General features: G+C 45.7%; 1 protein-coding gene across 1 annotated transcript in view; it reads left to right on the plus strand.

Annotated features, from left to right (window-relative positions):
• DNAH12 (dynein axonemal heavy chain 12) overlaps positions 1-18,018 on the plus strand; it is a 1,534,490-nt gene that overhangs the window by 1,125,048 nt on the left and 391,424 nt on the right. Inside the window, exon 62 of the mRNA XM_078661571.1 lies at positions 11,688-11,832. Coding sequence (XP_078517697.1) covers positions 11,688-11,832 — 145 coding nt within the window. The remainder of the gene's footprint in view (positions 1-11,687; positions 11,833-18,018) is intronic.

Consider the following 18,018-nt stretch of genomic DNA (forward strand, 5'->3'; position numbering starts at 1 on the left):
ATTGCACGTTTAACAGGTTATGAATTGACACTGTTCCAGCCACACATAGAAATTAGACGCTGCAACGTCCTGAATCCTGCTACACTGTTACCATCAGTTAGTTCAAATCCAGACACACATGATTGTGTGGAAGTAGTTAACATTACGACAAAGCCAAGACAAGACCTGACAGATATTCCGTTACCAGATCCTGACCTGACACTTTATGTGGATGGTTCATGTATGAGAACTAGTACAGGAGAACTAGTCGCCGCGTATGCAGTGACTACCGACACCGAAGTTATTGAAACACACCGTATTGATACCCTGTCCGCTCAAGCAGCAGAGCTAGTCGCTCTGACACAAGCCTGTATACATGCCAAGAACCTGAAAGTTAATGTTTACACAGATTCACGTTACGCATTCGGAGTTGTACACGACTTCGGAGTGCTCTGGCAGGAGAGAGGTTTCATGACTTCTCATGGAACCAAGATTCAGCATGGTCTCCTTATTCAAGCCCTGTTAGATGCCATACAATTACCGACATCTATTGCTATCATGAAGTGCAAAGCACATACGAAAGTCACTGACATTATTTCCCAAGGTAATGATTTAGCAGACCGCACAGCCAAGCTTACAGCACAGACTCCAGACATTCCAGTTAATCAGACACAGACACATACTCCAGATCTGACTACATGCATGACAGTTAAGGACCCTACACAAGATGTCATAGATATCCAGTCACATGCTACTCCCGATGAAATCAAGAAATGGTCTGTACAAGGAGGGGTCCAGACAGATCAAGGATGGTTAACGAAGGGTAGAGCCACATGGTTTCTCCCCGATTCTATGGTTCAAGTCATTATCAATACCGCACATAGTCCAGCACATTTAGGAGAAAAAGCTATGTTAGACAGTATCCAGAACATTTGGTTCAACAAGCATTTACGTGCTGCAGCCAAGCAGAAAGTCCGTACCTGTATGATATGTTGCCAGTTTAATCCAGGTAAAAGTGTCCCGGTGGAACAAGGTGGTTTCCAGCCCCCTGACCACCCTTTTGAGGTCCTCCAGATGGATTATATTCAAATGGAGCGATGTCGAGGTTTCAAGTATGTCCTTGTAGTTGTATGCGCCTTGTCCAGATGGACAGAAGCATATCCAGTCCCAGATTATACAGCCGCGACCACTGCCAAGCAGTTGGTTCGTGAATTCTTCCCTAGATATGGACTCCCTAGAGTCGTATATTCTGATAACGGCCAGCCATTCTCATCTGAACTCATGAAACACGTTTCCCTGTTGTTAGGGTACCGGTGGAAGTTCCATTGTGTACGCCATCCAGAAGCAGCTGGACTAGTCGAAAGGCATAATCAGACTCTGAAAATCCGTATAGCAAAAGTATGTAAAGACAAGGGTGTGGACTGGTTAGTAGCTTTGCCAGTCGCTCTGTTTTACATGCGTATGGTTGCACATTCCAGATCAGGTCTGTCCCCGTATGAGGTCGTTTTCGGCCGCCCCCCTAACATGTGGGGTACTCCTAGACCCCGAAGTATTACCGATGTTTCATGTAATATGCTGACAGATTACCTAGCTTCCTTGATGTCTGCCCTCAACTCATGTCGTTCACAGGTTGCCGCCGCATTTCCAGACAATACCGAGGTGGCACCGCACGAGATCGTTCCAGGCTCCCTAGTGCTGATCAGAAATTTCGACAGATCAAGTCCGCTGGAACCACGTTGGAAGGAGCCACGTCAGGTCCTCTTGACCACCCGAACTGCCGTCAAGTTGGAAGGCAGGAAGGGGTGGGTCCACCTTTCTCATGTAAAACTTTTCAAAGGATCTAAACCAGTCTTCAAAAACATTTCCAAGAACATTTCCCAGGATTCGAAGGATTGCCAGAACATTGTTTTAAAGGACTGTCCCGCACAAGACTTTATTACAACCCCTCCCTTGTTAGAGAAAACTCCGCAACAGGAGTATAAGTTAAAGCTTAGGTCTAATAAGTCAGCCAGTTTGATTGTATAAGTCCTCCCCTAGGTGAAACGGTTAGACTGTTTCTGACATGTATAAAATAGACCCCCATAGTGAGAGAGTCAGTCAAAGCTCAATTAAATGTATCGTTTTTCTGAGTTTCGTATTATTTCTCAGCATAATGATTTCCTGCACCAGCTATGCTTTCTACCTGTGTTTTTCAGTTCCTCATGTAAATATGTCTGCTCATGCTACAGTAGAGCACACGTTTAGTGATCTGCCTCCTCACGAATATGCATACCGCCTCGCCATGCGTAATAACACATTTATCCGTATGTTACATTATTCACACCAGACCAGCAATGCCACTAATTGTTGGGTGTGTGGTCGACTCCCCCCTTTCCAGACACCGAAGGGAGTTCTGCCACTCTTTCCTTATCCATTCTCACACAATGGTTCGTGTGGAGCATGGTCCACGCTAACGTCATCCTCAACAGATATGTCTTTTCTTAACAGTACATGTTTCCCAGACAAGCAAGGTTTCCCCCACAGAACAGGTTTAGATTTAGAAAATGAAGTATATAATTTAGGAAATTATTCGTCGAATTTCATGGTTCTGAATGTTCAGTCTGATATTACTCCAGATTCACCCGCTATTTCAGTACTACCAGTCAAAGGCGAATTATGTGTCCGTAGTTATGGTTCTGTACATATAGGTCATAGTGAATGTACTACTGTTATCCAGTATAGTGACAGTGGGAAATCTATTTTCAAAGCTTCACGTCATTCTTATTTTATTTGTGGTCAAACTGCATATGTCCGTCTGCCCCTCGATTGGGAGGGAACCTGTTACATTGCTTTCCTACTGCCACCTGTTTTTCTAGCCCCACCTGACTATCATAGGAATTCTTTCTTAGTACACACTAGACACAAGAGAAATCTCCCGATTGTCGATTATACTGAAACCGCTGCAGAGCAATTCATTGATATAGATAAAGGTGTTTTCCCTTATTTAGGTACAATTGTAAATAGTAAGCTTATTCGTAGGTTAACAAGAACCCTTGAAGCAGTAGTAGATGAGACTGCCTCCGCTCTAGGTAACTTAACTGAAGAGCAATCCTTTATGAGAATTGTCGTTTTACAGAATCGTCTCGTCCTTGACGTCATACTGGCCGATAGGGGCGGGGCCTGTAGAATTCTCGGATCCAGTTGTTGTATTTTCATTCCAAATAACGCGCCGTCTGTTTATTCAGCTATAACCAGACTCCATAAAATTGCCCATCTGTTACACCAAGATCCAGGCACCTGGACATGGTCAGGTTGGTTCTGGAATATAATTTCCGCATGGGGTTGGAAAGTCCTGTCCTTTCTAGGTATTGCAGTAGCGATCATATTCAGCTGCTGCCTCTGTATACAATGTGGCCCTGCGATTTGCAGCATGTGTGTTACCTCTTGTACTCCCCGTCCCAAGCCTCGTTCTAAATCCCGTTCCAAGACAATTCGAGACGAGCAAATGGTACTGTATGAAATGATAGACGGTATCATGAATATTGATGTTTCCTGATGGAAACGTAGTGACAAGGAGGGAATGTGGAAAAGTAAATTTTGCCATGTTCTGTGTCCCTACGCCCCATCCATCATATGTTATGTGTGCATGACCAATATGCATATGTTATTCCCCATTTCTGATTAAAGACGCAATTGCAGTTGTGTCCACCTCTAGTATGTTAGTTTCCAGTCCTCGTGAATACTACGAATATCAGGCCTATGTAAGTAATGTTGCCACGTTTCTCAGTGTGCACGTTATTCAATTATAAAGTCCCCGTTTCCAGGCCTCAAAAGGGCCCGGACCACAGATTCAGCTCCTGTCTCCTGAAAGCCTCGCTGAGGAGCGATGCAGCCCCCACCTGTATCCTCGACCCTTCACTTACTTCCTGCCTTGCAGTACCCGGTGCACCCCGGCTCTGCCTCTGAGTCTGCCAAAAGTATGTTATAGTTCCGGTTATCAGTTCAGTCCTCCTCCTCTGCATTCCTAAGCTATTGAACTGCATCAATAGTTTCCGTCATTGTCTAGCCTTCTCGTCTCCATGTTAGAGAAATACTGTATTTAAATGGTCATTTAATATTCTTCATCACGCACTACATGTAGAATAATGCATGGTCCAGTCTTAGAATCAGGTTAGCTTTTCCCCTCATGACTTCTAGTTTATATCAACATGTTCCCTAAACAGTAGATACCAGATAGGGTTTAGGTTCATGTCGCTCCGACCCTCCAGACTTTAGTCTCTGCTCCTAGCACAGAGTTCGTAGCCCCCAGCTTCTCCTAGTAACACGTCATTGCTAGTTTTCGCGCACCATTAGGTTAGAGGTCCCGGCTCCTTAGGTAGCCCCCTCCAATGTCTCCGCCCATTCATGACATATTCTGTTACGTTTGCACCACATGTCTATGTATACTCCCAGTTACACCTCTTTTTACTGTTATCTCTCGCGACTGCTACGCGTCACGCCTCCTACTCCACCTACTGTTACGCCTACTGCAATGTACTGCTATGTGTTTGCGCTATGTATATAAGTCAATGTTTTGTTATTAAATGTTAGCGCGCTCATCCCAGACCCAGCCCCGGCAGCTGCCGGGCCTTATTGTCCTATTCCTATGCAGGTTGTCCTGATCCTGTCCTTATGCTGTAATAAACCTGCAGAAACTCCTACTACCTCGAATCTTGACTCTTATTTATTGAGCTATCTGTTATGCTATCAAAAATAGGGTATTATTTATTTATTTACCACAGACCAGCCGTCTTTATTTAAATCACCTATTGTATTACGTTTTATAAAAGGTCTTACCAACAAATTCCCTCCAACTCCATTTATTGTGCCTCAATGGGACTTGAATCTTGTCTTGACCTACTTGATGGGTTCACCCTTTGAACCTTTACACAAGTGTCCCTTGAGACTTCTTTCTTTTAATACTGTTTTTCTTGTAGCAATTACCTCGGCAAGGAGGGTAAGTGAGCTTCAGGCTCTTAGTTCGAAACCCCAATTCTTGACCATTCATGCTGAGAGAATGGTACTTAGGACCAGGGCTGCTTTTCTGCCTAAGGAGGTAACTCCCTTCCATCTGGGGCAGTCCATTACCCTCCCCCTCACCCTTCCAAGGAGGAGGAGCGGCTTCACTGTCTAGACCCTAAGAGGGCGGTGAGTTTTTACCTTGATAGAACTAAAGACTATCGTGTGGACGACCAGCTTTTTGTTGGATTTGCTGGCTGTAAGAAAGGGAAAGCGGTGCACAAGCGCACGCTATCGAGATGGATTATCCTGTGTATAAAGATCTGCTCTGCCCTGGCTGGTAAGGAACCTCCAGAGGGGATAAGGGCTCATTCTACTAGAGCAAAGTCTTCAACATCTGCTTTGGCTAGAGGTGTACCTGTAGAGGATATTTGTAGAGCCGCAACTTGGGCCTCCCTCCACACTTTTGCGAAGCATTACTGCTTGGATACCGAGGTGAGGAGGGACGGCCACTTTGCGGGCTCTGTCCTCCAGGATTTCTTGGTATAGCAGAGTGGACACCCTCCTCCGGGAGTGGGGACTGCTGTGGGACTCTATTCACAAGGTGAGGAATCCACTGGCAGATGTATCTATCAGAAGAACAAGTTACTTACCTTCGGTAACGCTTTTTCTGGTAGATACAGTATCTGACTGTGGATTCCTCACTGACCCACCCGCCTCCCCGTTGTCCACTCTTCTATAGCTCCTAAGTGTATATTTGAATGATTTTTATATGGATGTATTTTTTTCCTGATGCATATTGCATTGGTTTCACACTATGTGTGTTAGTTTGTATACTGTGTACTATGTATACTATTACTGTTTATGTCGGTCTGTCCATGTGCCTCGGGGGCACAGGAAAAACGGGCGGAACTGATGTCATCATGCCGACTAGGCCCTATTATGGAACCAGTGACGTCAGCGGGGTCACGAGCGGAGTTGTACCCTCTGTGACGTCGTCCATGACCTCGCCAGCGTGGAGAGCTACAAAAGTTTCCGATTGGCTGCTGCGCAGGGGGATATTCACAAGGTGAGGAATCCACAGGCAGAAACTGTATTCACCAGAAAAAGCGTTACCGAAGGTAAGTAACTTGTTCGTCTGAACTGGGGTGGTGGAGTGAGCTAAAGAATAGAGATGGATTAAACCCAGATCAGTTGACTTGGGGTGAGTGTTTGATTTGCTCTAACGCTCCGTCCATCATCCCCTTTGGTATCGCTTTGTTCTGTTCTCCCTAAGTTGGCAGGGTATGCCCAGACGTTGGTCCCTTGCTCACTTTGCCACTGGATTCAAGATAGCCTGGCTGATGAGGGTTATGAACCCGAAACCGGTCCCAGGATGCTTGTTTCCGGTCCAGTGAAGACATGGCTTGGCAATTCGGACTGAACTGTTCCCATGAGGCACAGGGTCAGACTGATTTGCATATGGCCATGTCTGAACTGGGGTGGTGGAGTGAGCTAAAGAATGGTGATGGATTAAACCCAGATCAGTTGACTTGGGGTGAGTGTTTGATTTGCTCTAACGCTCCGTCCATCATCCCCTTTGGTATCGCTTTGTTCTCCCTAAGTTGGCAGGGTATGCCCAGACGTGGGTCCCTTGCTGATAGACACCGCCACCATATCAGACCTTTTCCGCCACTGTCGCAAGGCAACCGCAGCGGAAAAGCGGCGGGCAGTCTTCCCGTCCGCCGCGGACCCCCCAGCCATTCTAATGTGGCGGGGGGGTCAGTTCAGTGAGGATGGCGGACGGATTGCCCCCGCCGGGCCGGCAGTGGCTACCGCCAGCCCGGCGGGGGCAATCCGTTCTCCATCCTAATCAACCCCTAAATCTGCACATATTAGCTGGTAAACCAGAGAGAGCCTCCTACCTTCCATCTGTTGAAATCCCTTCACATAATGGGGCATGGCCGCAATGCTAAAAATGCATGTTGTGCGTTTCAAAGCACAACATTACCGGCACCGCGCGGTGCCTGCCATGTTGTACTTTGAAACGCAGGGGGGTACCATAGGTACCCCCCATGTGCACCCCCACCCCCCATTTCACCCTGGGGGCCCGCAACTGGCCCCCAAATCAAAGACCTTATGCCTTTCCGTGGCAGCATTGCCGCCACGGAAAGGCATTCCCCAAAGCCCATCCTAATATGGCTACCGCCACCATATCAGACCTTTTCCGCCACGGTCACAAGGCGACCATGGTGGAAAAGCGGCGGGCAGTCTCCCCGTCCGCCGCCGACCCTCCAGCCATCCTAATGTGGCGGGGGGTCACTTAAGTGAGGATGGCAGACGGATTGCCCCCGCCTGGCCGGCGGTGGCTACCGCCAGCCCGGCGGGGGCAATCCGTCCGCCATCCTAATCAACCCCTAAATCTGCACATATGAGCTGGTAAACCAGAGAGAGCCTCCTACCTTCCATCTGTTGAAATCCCTACACATAATGGGGCATGACCGTCACCTTGTTCGGTGGTTGTACCGTGGGCTGAGAGAACATCTGAATAGCATGTTGGGATCTCGCAGACAAAAATGGGAAACAGTACTATCACGAGGCTTAGAAGATAAGGAATGGACCCTGATATTAGAACATCCTAGAAAAGTATCTCGTAATTGACGGCTGAAAGAAATACAATTATTTATAGTACATAGAGCCTACCTCACCCCTTAACGCTACATAAAATGTACACTGCTATCTCCGCGATCTGCCCCAGATGCCCCGCTCAAGAAGCTGACTTTATTCATATGTTGTGGTCCTGCCCAGCATTGCATGAGTTTTGGAGATCATACAGAATTTGTCTGTATTGACAACCCACACCCTGGGACACTGTAGAGGCATGTCTATTGGGCCTTTTCCCACTCCCTCAAAAATCGAAGCTGCTGCGCCACTTCACCGGCTTAGCCCTGATGCTTTGCAAAAGGCTGATTACACAGTGCTGGAAATCTCGCACGCCATCCCCTATTATTGGTAACTGGAGGGAAGAGGTCATCCGTTGGGCCACTGCAGAGAGGGAGGCTCTACAACGGGAAGAATACAGAGGATTACGTAAAAGTCCAATATCCTTAGACTGGGCTCAATTGATAGAACTATTTCGGACGGATGTGGAGGAAGTCGTAGTGGACTCACAACTGCCACACACAAATAGCGGAGCGGATAATAAATCCCCTTTCATATAACGCCTGCGTTGTTGGTATATGTCCTCTGAATGGATGGCCATCTCCCCCCTCCTTTCCCCTTTAGCCCCTTGCATTATTATTGTCTCCCCCCATCCTTTTATTCCCTATCACTATTGGTTATCTTTACCACCTGGTACCTTTATTGGGATAAAAGGTAGTCACTACACTGCCGCAATTAGCTTGGTTGTTTTGCTTTATTTTTGTGTTGTGTTGGGTTTGCAGGGGTGGGATAGGGTAGGTGGGTTGCATTGTGTTTTTAATCAAGGTTTGCCTTAGTCACAACATTTATATTGCATGATTAAAATGAATCATCCCCTTTGTTACCCTTATTATATTAATAAAGCTCTTCTAACACAAAAAAAAATGAAACAGCACAAGACTCTATTCTTATTCGACTATTAGGATTATATACAATGTTATTTCAATATCTTATGTAAAGATTTCCGTGTGCAATATGTATCTCACACTCATGAGAACCATCTGGCTTGCAGAAATGCTATAAGATTGTAAAAACACACCCTGAAAAACACAATAAAGTTTGTGTTATAAAAAAACTCTGATGAAGGCAGAACTGAGGTCCATGAAAGCCAAATGGATTGCCCCCTTCTTGACCTTAGTGTACTTGCATATCAGTAAATAGAGGTTCAAGTTTTGCTCAATGTTCCCCCTACCCTGGCCTGAACCCATATTGAAGGTCAGGCAAAATGCCTTGCTCCTCAGCCCAAAATGAGAGGCGGTCCAACAAAATCCAACCAATCATTTTTATCTCTGAATCAATCAGAGAAATGGGCCTGAAACAAACCGAGTTCCGACCTACTGGCCTTTTTCAAAACAGGAACTATGACTGATTGAGACCCAGTCAATAGAGGGGGCATTGACTGCGGAGTTTAAGTGGAAGGTTATTAAAGGGACCTAAAGCTCAATCTAGGAGTTAAAAAGGTCCCTTGGGGCTTTATTTGGGGGAAGGTGGGAAATGGCTGCAATGACCTTGGGCAAGTGGAAAAGTATTGTGTGACCATCCCTATTACCCTTCGATTCACTAACCACTTCCACGTGATTATAAATTGCCTTAAAATGTTCCCCCATGCTTGTGGTGTAATAGTGGATGCCTGGTAAGAGGGTTGGTCGCTATTGAAATGAGGACAGTTTACCCCTCTCCAAAAAGCAGCACTGTCACACTGCAGACTGGCAGTCAAAAAGATTATCCCAGGCTCAACTCAATTACCAGAGATCCACACTAACTCTGGTTCAAACCCTTACTTAGTTGAGAGTGACTCTAGACCTAAAAACAAATTTGCTTCCTTCGGAGGACAGAGTGTCATCCATCCAGGGAAAGTGTCAACTTCACAAGAGGTTTCCAAATACAACTGCTCATCAGATTTCAACACTTCTGGTTTCAATTAGATTCATGCATTGTAATTGTGCCAAATCCATAACTCTTTATCAGGCTACTATAGCAATGTTTGGAGGGTCTACGGGCTCAAAAGGATAACAACTCGGACCACACACTCACATTGTTTCAACAGCAAAACAGTCTCTGGCCAGGTGGTGCAAAGCAAACAACCTACTGAAGTTTCATTTCTGATAGATACATCAGCCAAAATGAGATCTTCCTACTCGGATGATTGTAACAAATTCCTCATTAGTCAAAAGAGGTATTCACCTATGGCATTTCTCTGTTCAAGGTTTGTGGGCTCCTGCTAAGAGTTCATATCACATTACTGTCTTGCAGCTCAGAGCAGTCCACCTAGGTCTCATGGCATTTAAGCTGTGTCTGATAGCGGTTCAAATCTTAGTTCTTACTGTCACTGGAAGCTTTGAAAATCTGGTTATAGTTGCTAGCCTGGAACATCCCATAAAGGCAGTTAATCTCCCAGGACAACAAAATCAAACAGAAGATTTTCTCATCAGATTCTTTGCAAAAAATTGTGAATGGGTCATAGACAACAAGGTATTGCAAGGCATCTTCTTGGTTGGAAGTTTTCCAGAATAAGATCTATTTGCCATGGTTGCACATGCAACATACTGAAGCTTCACCTCTAGGAGATTTGTACCTGAGTCACTGGGCAATGCCCTTTGATGAGCTAGTCAGAGACATTATTATATGCTTTTTCCCATCCTTCAAATACTAGTGGTTATTCTGAAACTGAGGAACTTCAAATCAACAATGATACTAATTTCCCCCAGTGATGATTCACAACCCTTCTTAAAAATATCTCTGTTCACCCACACAAAAGACTATTGTGCAAACCAAACTTGCTTACAAGATAACTAGCCCAGACATGCCTTCCGAATCTGACATAGTTGAATTTGGCAGCATGCTGAAATCAGACAGGTCAGCACCTGCAACAAGCTTGCATGAACATCCAGAGGGAAGCAAAAATACCTTCCACAAGGGTGTCTTACTCTTTTGCATTAAGAAGGTTTTATCTGAAGTGCCCATGACAAATTGTAATCCCATTGATGCTTAAAAAAGTACTCTCCTATTAAAGTACATTCTCCTCCTTGGGAGTGGTTCTTCTTTTGAAACCATCCTCAAATCTTCATTGCGTCAACTATCTTGTAAAACTGCCTTCCTAGTTGCCATCACTTCTGGTTGTAGGTCAGGGAAATTACAAGCTCTTTGGGCAGTCGACCCCTTACCAATTGATTTTTGAAAAGGGGGCATATTGTAGGCATCCCTTTATTATACTGAAGCAGTATCTTACGTATCAATGTTTTGCAACCGGAATCCTGTCTCAAGACACTGAACGTTTACTGGCATCTGAAAGGAGATGGTAATGCATTTGCAAAAGGAAATGGTCCCTCTTGGCACCCTATCACTTTTGTGAATATACAAACAAAAAGTTTGCAGTGGTCTGGGAGACCACTGCAAATTCTTAAATTGTAAAAACAAAATTAAAGAAAACGTTTTTTAAATGCAGCCCAGTATTTAACTAAATGTTTACTTTATTGAAAACCAATCACAGGCATGATAGTCTGCTGACCCTTGCAGACCACCATCCCTGTAATTGTGGGCAATCAGATTTAGTCACAACTCCAACTTCCCAAATGAATATTAATTAAATATGTCATATTGTAACTTAAGCCAATTCTATTTTCACAGAACCAAGCAGGTGGCATATAGTTCAGTATGTAAAAATATAGTCCCAAATATACTGATTGAAAATTGTGACTAGTATTTTGCGAACAGTAAATTGTACATCTGGCCTCAAGTCAACTATTACCTGTGATTGTCCTTTATTTTCTGAATTAGCGTTTAGAATGTATTACTTAATTTATGGTATTGTTACATTATAAAGATGATGATAAAATGTCATTTTAACTGTTAGGAGGAACGCTAAAGATGACTTTTAAGTGTCCTATGATTTTCGAGTCTTGTTATAACATACTAAATATATGTTCAGCTAAATGTTTTTTCTATTTAAATAATTTAGCAAAGTGTATATCAATATTGTAAAGTTTAGTTAATATACAGTAAAGAATAGTATTCAACAAGTATACGAGAAATGAGATGTTATGTTTCTATAGGGACCACATTCGTCAAAATCTAAATGAATGGCGTAAAATCTATGACAGCAAAGAACCGCACAACCTTCCCTTGCCAAAACCACTGGATGAAAAATTAAACTCCTTGCAAAGCATCATAATTCTTCGAAGTTTGAGACCTGATAAGGTAAGCTAATATAATGAAATCATTTGCTTCGAAACATAGATTGATGACAAACTATGGTTTATGAACCTCAAACATCTACATTAACACTGTTTTACGTTTCAATTTCTTGATTCACATATTTATTCTTGAGCACAGCCCAGAAAGAATATTCAGCAAAGTTCACTATTGACCAGCCAGATGCAACAATATAAATAAACACAGAGAACGCAGGGTATTATTCATTAGGCAGGCCATCCTTCAACTCCCTGTGAATGGAGATTTTGTAATGCGACCTATTAGTGTATATTAAGACATCATAAAAATGAGGTGCAATATGTCACTCTGTGTTTCGACGAGCCATATTGTTCCCAACAGGCAATATTAAATAAATACATTTTAAAAAGGACTTAAAAGAGAAATTGGAAAACTACAAGTTATAATTACAAACTTGCACCACCAGATTGGACCAGTTTTCTAAACCATTATTGCGACTTTCCCATATTGTCAAAATGACCAATCTGAATTTTATATAAATTAATCTTGTAAAACTTAAGTGCTTACCTTCTAACTGTGTCTCTTTTCAAGGACAGCTTTGAAGTGTAAATAAAAAAGTGTCACACTACTGCTGATGGAGACTCTAAAGCAAGTTAGCTGACCCATTACAAAATGAGAGACTTGAATCCTTGCATCTCCTCCAGTCTGTGATAACAGTTTATGCCAGAACCAGTGTAAATCAGTGTAGTGCTGTAAGTATGTATATGCTCGACCCAAGCAGGGGCATAGCGTAAGGGGGGTGTTTGGTGTGTTACACCCCACTAATAAATGTATTTTTCTGATAAAAGTTGTGTACAGGTGCTTTCAGTTGGGAATTGTGAGATGTCAGTCAGATTTTACCAGGGATGTTTATACACACAGGCAGAAATGCACGCACAGTTTCCCCTCTCTGTTTTGAAATTCCTCAAAATATTGGGAATGTAATTTTTTTAAATATTTATTCTGTTTGTTCTCCTACCAATTCACATTTCTCTCTATATATATATTGCTCCTTAGGCTCCTCTCATGCACCCTGCTTCTCGTATAATATATTGAAACATTATATGCCAGCCTTATTGTTGACAAACAAATCTGAAGCTCACCCCTCCCCTATCTTAGTGACCAAGCTACCCCCCTGGACATAAGACTGGTCCCCAAAACCTATCTATAGTTTATTTTTGGTTAACTCAAGATAAATCCAGCCAGCAGGAGACAGAAAGATTACAAACCCATAGCCTGAATTAGTTACCTACCCAAAGTATCACTAGGAATTAGCTAACTAATGTACAACTGGCCCACGCTAATGAATGAATCTAGGCACCTCAGCTTGATTCATGGCTTGTGTTGCTAACAGACGTTCCATACTATAGTAGATGGCCCTGCCATAGGTAAGTTCTGATCCAGAAGCTTTGTAACCTGCCACAATAATTAGCATGACATCTGGAAAGTTAACATATCCCCATACCCACTTTCTACATCTTTACGAACAATCAGTGGATGGGGAATTTACGACTTACTCAATTACACATAGCATAACCTTGCAGAACCTACAGTTACAGCCAATATTTCAGGTCTGAGTGAAAACTGGGGTAAAAAAGTTTAATGGTTCAACAGAATGCCTACTATTAACATACTTTAGTTACTGGAACACGGAAGCCTGAATTAAGCAAATAATGGCCACATGGGCCCTTATTACAAATTGTATTTCACCTGGAACAATAACTTGAGGTGAAATTATGCATCTCGCTATTCCCAGTTACTCTGGATCTGGAATTACCAGGTCCACAAGCTCTGTACCTGATAATTTCGGTCCCAAATATATTGAATTAAATACAATGCTGCATTACGGCCCAGCTCTTGCCATACCCCTGCAGCAACCGAAAGCAAGAAAACAGTGTTTTCTCCAGAAAGAAACAAGTCTGTCCTTCATTCCTATGCCCACCACATACCGCTCACCCTACCCCCAGAGATACATTCCCCCATTATCTCCACACTTCCACAATACTCAAATTGAAGGGCATTGGGGTGGTAGGGTGGGGTTAACTACTGAAGATGGAGGATGAACTTCTCTAGTGCTTTCGCAGAGTGTCCCGCAAACATCAGGCACCCACCACCATCCCTGGCCACAAAGAGATTATGGCACGACCCTTTTATTGGGTAATATAACCTGCAACCTTCTGGGGCTTCATTTCTCGACTCCGGTGGCTGTGGGGACTGGCGAGCGAATGAAGATTGACCTGGGCCTCGTGGATGGTGGCCTCTGCACCCAGCTATTAACCACTCTCTTTCCTGCGAGTCTCCCTGCTGTCAGAGGAGCGGTTGGAACCCTTACCCTGAACTGGCGCCCCTCCCCCGCCCAATCGTGATTATACTGGTGGATAGTAACAGCTCCCCCGTGGCTGAGGGCATGACCTGAGGAGCTGAACTGATGGCGCACTGGGCGTGTGTGTGGTCAGAGACCGAGGTGAGAGTGGCGGATGTGTACATTGCGGGTACCAGCCTGACTAGTCGTGCTGCCTGGGGACGGCGAAGTCGGGACCGCCAGTGAGACTGGGAGCTGTGAGGAGTCGGGCATGCCACGTGTTCCCCTCACCCCCTGCTGCATGCCTGTGCAAGCCAGGTGGCCTTTCAGTTGCAAATCGCCCAGGAAAGCGGGCCCACAGAAAATCATGCCCAGTGGTGCCATGTTGGCATTGTGGCCACATGCTGACAGGCCACGACCCCCATGAGAAGGACTCGATGCTCCGAACCATGAGTGATCTGCCACTTTTGGCACATTTTTGCTCCATATGTGGCATCTCCCCCGAGCCTCCCAATGGGACCTTGTGGCCACTGTTCCCAGTTACATTTTCCAGCCTTTTGGCCGGTGCTGGACTACTGGGGTCATACCCACCCGTCTTTAATACAGCCTTGGGGCTTGGGCTTAGACCACTTGTTGGAGCGCACCACTGATGCATTATCTCTGAAAAATACCCTGCCAGTGCAGTGAGAGGCCTGTGTAGGGAGATCCAGCTCCATGCTGGAAACAGTCCTTGGTGTCACTCCTACACAGCGCTACATTACCAGTTCAGTTCATAAATCTTTATTCGAATTCCAAGAATTCATAAAAGCACAATCAAACAATTTTAAAATAAAGTAATAAAATCCTTTAAAAAAATTATTAGACAGTTCATTTGATACACCATAACAAATCATCAGCCAATTTAGCAAGGTTTCCATATAAAAATAAGAAGTCAAGGATTGTTCATAGTCTTACGGGCTCGGGTGGCAATTTTCCAAAAAGTGCAAGTGCGAAAAACGAATTCTTCGTTTTCTAAAGAAAGCAGCATCTGATAGGCTTTTTTCCAAGGGAACAGGTCTCTGTTTTAAAAAAAAATGGAATTAAAAGCCATTTCACATATTTTAAAGAGTATTTACAAAAAAAGAAAAAATGCAGATCAGTTTGTACGCTCACCCCATCACAGGGGCATAATGTGTTTACAAGATTGGGCCGATAACCAAGAGGGAAACATGACAAAAATGTTACAGTTCCTGCTCTTAACCGAAATAAAAGGCTCCTTTCCCAGTATGTCATGGGTAAAGTAAGATATATTGGTAGAGGATGCCTATACAGTTCTATGTTCATAGAACTTAGTACGGAGGATTTCTTGGATTCCATACTGATCCTTTCTGAGGTGTAAAGTGTATAAAGTGCATTTTTCAACTTGTTCTTGTGAAGTGAGTCGGCTCTACTCGGGTCTAAAAAAAGACTGCCTTTGTCAATACTACATAAACTCTGATAGACCCCGAGAGCCAGGGAATCTCCATTACTCTCTCACATTTAAGACAATCACTTATGATTTCTTTCGACAGGGATGCAGATTTGTTTCTCCAAACTGAAAACCAAAATAGAGCAGAGCAAGCACTAATAAAATCACAAATAAAATGTAAGTTAAGTTCCCTATGGAGGATATATTGGGAGGTAGAAATTGGGATGCCCAGCAGCTTTCTACAAAAACTATTTTCTTCCTGCAGGATGCAATGACTATTCTCCAGCCCCCATACCTCAGCCCCATAGGTAGCTACTGGAACGCATTGCAGTTAAAAAAACATTAAATTGCTAAAATAACACCTGTTTCCTTCGGGCGGGGGAGACTTAAGATGGAATTGATAGCCTTTGAGAACTTTATCGTGGAGTGGGCCAAATGCCCAGTCCACGAGCCGTTCACAGCAAAGGCCATCCCTAGATAGGGAAAGGTACCAGTGGACATTAGTCTATCATTCCCTACCGATATAGAGTTAAGCTGGCGTTTCCCTGGTCCACATGGCATGATAAAGGATTTTTTAAAATTAACACGTAAGTCCAGACCGTCCATATACTCAACAAAGGTCTTAACCAAAGTAGGCAGAGAGTTTGGTGTGCGGCCTATGAGCACCGCATTGTCTGCGTATAAAATCCGTGTATCTGTGATTGTATTCTTGCCCCTGTTCCCTTTGTGACTGTATTCTAGACACTGTGACCCCCGCTCCCCGCTTCCCGCCGCCGTACATCGCGGCCCGCCCCCTTTTCTTCTGTGCCCTCCCCGCTCCCAGCTGCCCCTCCCTCCCACTTGTCCTTAAATGGAGACCGCGCGGCGCAGGTGAGTGGGACCTGTCCTCAGGACACCCCCGCGCCGCACGGCCCTCCAGCTGTGTCTGTGTGCCCCCTCACTCGCTCGCTGCTGATCATTGCCGTTTTTTACCGCTAAGTACTGTGCCATTGTTTTCCCTCCATTTGTAGCCTGTTTGCCCCTGTTTTGATCCGTGTATCTGTGATTGTATTCTTGCCCCTGTTCCCTTTGTGACTGTATTCTAGACACTGTGACCCCCGCTCCCCGCCGCCGTACATCGCGGCCCCGCCCCCTTTTCTTCTTTGCCCTCCTCGCTCCCGCCTCCCAGCTGCCCCTCCCTCCCACTTCGCCTTAAATGGAGACCACGCGCACGCGCAGCGTTCACGCGCAGCGGGCGCGCCAAAGGCAAGCCCGTCTGCGCCCGTCCGCGCCTGGACCGCGCCCAGTGCCAGGACCCCTGGCCCCCGCCGATGCAAGACCACCCGACAGACCTACAACGCCGCCACCCTCAACGCACTCAATGCCGGCCGGAAACCCGCCTGCTGCAGGGCCACCCCGAAACACATCCACGGACCCTTCACCTGCAAAACCTGCAAGTTCACCTGCCTCCGAACCTGCACCGCACCCGCCAAGCCAAGCACCAGCAGCAACCACCTCAAGTGCATCCTGCTCAACACCCACTCCGTCCACAGACACGCCGTGGAACTTTGGAACCTCCTCGACACAACATCACCAGACATCACCTTCCTCACGGAAACCTGGATGAACGTCTCCTCAGCCCCCGACATCGCCATCGCCATTCCGGACGGGTACAAGATCATCAGGAGGGACCGCGTCAACCAGACCGGAGGAGGCATCGCCATCGTCCACAAGAACACCATCCGCATCACGACCGACTCCAACGACACCTTCTCCGCCGCCGAGCACCTCCACTTCCAGATACACGACGACCCAAAGACAACCCTCAGAGGCACCCTCGTCTACAGACCCCCGGGACCACGCACACAATTCAGCGAAGACATCACAGACTTCATCAGCCCGCACGCCCTGCCCTCCACGGACTACATCCTCCTAGGGGACCTCAACTTCCACCTGGAGAACAACAAGGACCGCAACACCGCCGCCCTGCTGGACAACCTCGCCAACCTCGGACTCAAGCAACTGGTGACAACCCCCACCCAATATGCCGGCCACACGCTTGATCCCCTCTTCTCATCCAGCAAGCACATCACCTTCAGCCACTCCACCGGACTCCACTGGACCGACCACAGCTGCGTCCCCTTCAGCTTCAGAAGAACCATGACCCACCACCACCCTCAACAGGTTCCTCGCAGGAGCTGGAGCAAGATCACCGCCGAGCAGCTCACCACCTCCCTCAGCCAGAACCCACCCGCCAGCACAACCGACCCCAACGAAGCAGCCAACAACTTCACGCAGTGGCTGACCGCCTGCGCCGACGACCTCGCACCACTGAAGAACCCTCCCAACAGACCCAGAAGCAAGAAAGCCTCCTGGTTCACCGACGAACTCAAGGACTCCAAGAAGACCTGCCGCACCCTCGAGAAAGCCTGGCTCCTCGACCAGA

The sequence above is a fragment of the Lissotriton helveticus genome, chromosome 9 (assembly GCF_964261635.1).
Source record: "Lissotriton helveticus chromosome 9, aLisHel1.1, whole genome shotgun sequence".
Lineage (NCBI taxonomy): Eukaryota > Metazoa > Chordata > Amphibia > Caudata > Salamandridae > Lissotriton > Lissotriton helveticus.